The 2,985-nt window shown below is 45.3% G+C and overlaps 1 protein-coding gene across 1 annotated transcript in view; it reads right to left on the minus strand.

Moving 5' to 3' along the window:
• Nucleotides 1-352: 352 nt before the first annotated feature.
• The window catches only part of LOC102839439 (aldehyde oxidase-like), a 129,508-nt gene continuing 126,875 nt past the window's right edge, over nucleotides 353-2,985 (minus strand). The window contains exon 31 of the mRNA XM_006862039.1: nucleotides 353-595. Within this exon, the coding sequence (XP_006862101.1) occupies nucleotides 353-595 (243 nt within the window). The remainder of the gene's footprint in view (nucleotides 596-2,985) is intronic.

The following is a 2,985-nucleotide window of genomic DNA, read 5'->3' on the forward strand; positions in this document are numbered from 1 at the left end:
AACAACAACAACAACAACAACAACAACAACAACAACAACAGAGCTGTAGGTAGAACTTCCACCCTTTCTAGGTCACAGCACTGTTAGGAAGTGACAATATTCGAGCTGAGCACCTAAGGTAAATGGATTATAGCTGAAGGTTGTTGCAAGGCTGAAGTATCAGTAGTTCACCTGCAACCCATTTGGAACCTAGCTGGAAAGCACCATTTCCTTAAAAGCCATTTTCCCTTTTGATAAATATAAAAACCTTACAGCTTGCTGTTTGAAATTAAAAACAGGGAACTTTCATTTTCTAAATGAAAGCAGTATGTATGCTGAAACTGTAAATTTACTTTTATATTAACATGTGCTCTTATCCCCCTTGTTCTAGACATTGAGCATCATTGGGGACTGCAGAGAATTTGGACTGGAAAGAGGAGCCGCATACCAGGTCTGTAAACTGATCCACACAGGCCATTCGAATCCGCTCCGGAGTGGCTGGGCTGTTCATTGTCCAACTCGGGTCCAGGCCCCTCTGCTTTCGAGCTGCAGCCACAGCATCAGCTATAGCGAAGAAGACGGCAGATCCCAGAAACATTCCTGACTCACCCAGGCCCTGGGGGCGGGAGAGACAAAATTAAAAGGGGAGATTATTAGTAAGCATATCTTAGGATGCCCAGTCCCTCGAGTGTCAAGGAACCTGCTGGAGCCCTGAAGAAGCCTTGTTCAGGAGGCAGTTAGGCCTAGGCAGTAATTCAGAAGTTGACAAAGCTTGCTAAGCAGTGAAAGCTTGGCTGAGGCCTGGTATGCACAGGCCCAAGGGAACCTTGCAGGGTGGGGCTGGTGATGAAAGAGCTTTTGTTTTACCCACAACACCAGTCAGGTCTTTAAAGGATGAACAGGATTTAGAAACTGATGCTCCCAGTTGCGTGTCCCTGCCCTGTTTGTCACCGCGCCTGTTTATCCTTAATACTTTGAATTAAGAAAACAATAAGCTTTAAAAAGCTTTCCCCAAATTGCAAATGTAAGTACTATAATGCTGAATCATGCTTTCTTTTAAGGTACACATTGCCTTTCCTGGAAGTGGGTGGTGCATGATGTCCCTGGTGCCTGACCCAATTCTGGCAGTGTATTTTTCTCTGTTCTTGCCACTCCCAGTTGCTACTGACTCCCACTCTGTCCTTCCTTCCTAAGGGGTGCTCCTCTTTGATAGCATTCTACCATTCTTTAGTCTCCGCTCTGCTCACCCACCTTTCCAAGGTCTTCCTGCTGCCCACCCTGGAATCTTTAGTGGATTCCCTTATCCCCCAGCTCCTCATCTCAAAGAGTTCATGGAAGAACTCCATTATCTTCAATTCCAGGTCTCCATAAAATTCTTGGAACCCCCTTATATTCCTCTCAAGTTGAACTCCAAACCCAGAACCTGGGAACTACTTAGATGTGTCAAGGAGACACTCCCTCATCCTTTAAGGTATTGAGGTCACTGTCTCATACACAAGGACCCTAGTGTCACAGTAGGTTAAGTGTTGGGCTGCTAACCACAAGGTCAGTGGTTCAAACCCACCAGTGAATTCCCTGGAGAAAGATGAGGATGTCTGTTTCTATAAAGATGTACATGTTTTGGAAATCCTAGGGAACCGATCTGTTATGTCCTCCTGGGCCTCAAGTAATCATAATTGACTCAGTGATGGTGGGTGAGGGGTGGCTCTCAAGTACCATCTGACACTGGGCAACCCTGCTGGACAGGTTGACGCTAGCACAAGGACTGCCAGCCAGTGGGGTTCAATCAGTTCACGCTCAGTGACCTGGCGTGGGCCACGTCCACCTGCAGGAATGCACCCAAGCATACTTTCTGGGTAACATAAGTCCTGCTGGCTGTTTTCTTGTTAGTTGCTGCGGAGTTGATGCTGACTCCTGATGACCATGTGTGTGCAGAGTAGAACTGCTCCATAGGTTTCCAAGGCTGGGACTTTTCAGAAGCAGATCATCACCGGGCCTGTCTTCCAAGGTTTCTCTGCATGGGTTTGCATCCCCCAAACTTTCAAAAAGTTCAGTGCTTAACTGTTTACTCCGGCCCTACAGAAGTGACCAAAACCTACACGACCCCTATCCCAATTAAGCTTAGACCCACTTTATGGAGAGAGACATGATGAGTAAGTACAAAGCACACAGTTGTGTACGTAGAGTTAGGGGAGGGCAGCAGAGAAGACTGAAAGCTGCTATGAGACAGGACAATTGTGCCAGTCAGGTGGTGACATGGGTAAAGGCCTCGAGAAAGAGAAAAGCTGGGCTCATTCAGGGACTACAATAATGACAGCCCTTAAAGGTAAACAGGGGCTAGACATGCAGGGCTGTGGAAAGAAAGCCGATGAAGAATTTTGCATTTTATTAAGCCATTAAATGGTTTTTACTGTGAATTATATAACTTTCTCCCTATTACTGTTCTTTGTAGCTAATCTGTTGCCCTAACAAACCATTCATGCCTTAACTCTTGTAACAGACCTACAATCCATTAAGCAGTGACTAATAATGAAAACCATCACTCATCTGTCAGTTTGTCGTACTGTGATGGCTTGTGAGTTCCTGTGATTCTAAAAGCTATGCCACTGGTATTTTAAATACCAGCAGGGTTACCCATGGTGGACAGGTTTCAGATGAGCTTCCACATGAAGACAGACTAGGAAGAAAGAGTGACAAACTACTTCCGTATATTTAGTCACCAAAACCTTATGAATAGCAGAGAAACACTGTCAGATATAGTGCCGGAAAATTAGCCCCTCAGGTTGGAAGGCACTCAAATGTGACTGGGAAACAGCTTCCTCCTCAAAGTAGAGTTGAGTGTAATGACGCGCATGGAGTAAAGCCCATGGGACCTTCGTTTGCTGATGGGGCACAACTCAAAATGAAGAGAAACAGCTGTAAACATCCATTGAAAATCAGAACATGGAATGTACGAAGTATGAATCTGGGAAAATTGGAAGTTGTCAAAAATGAAATGGAATGCAT

The sequence above is a fragment of the Chrysochloris asiatica genome, unplaced genomic scaffold (assembly GCF_000296735.1).
Source record: "Chrysochloris asiatica unplaced genomic scaffold, ChrAsi1.0 scaffold00045, whole genome shotgun sequence".
Lineage (NCBI taxonomy): Eukaryota > Metazoa > Chordata > Mammalia > Afrosoricida > Chrysochloridae > Chrysochloris > Chrysochloris asiatica.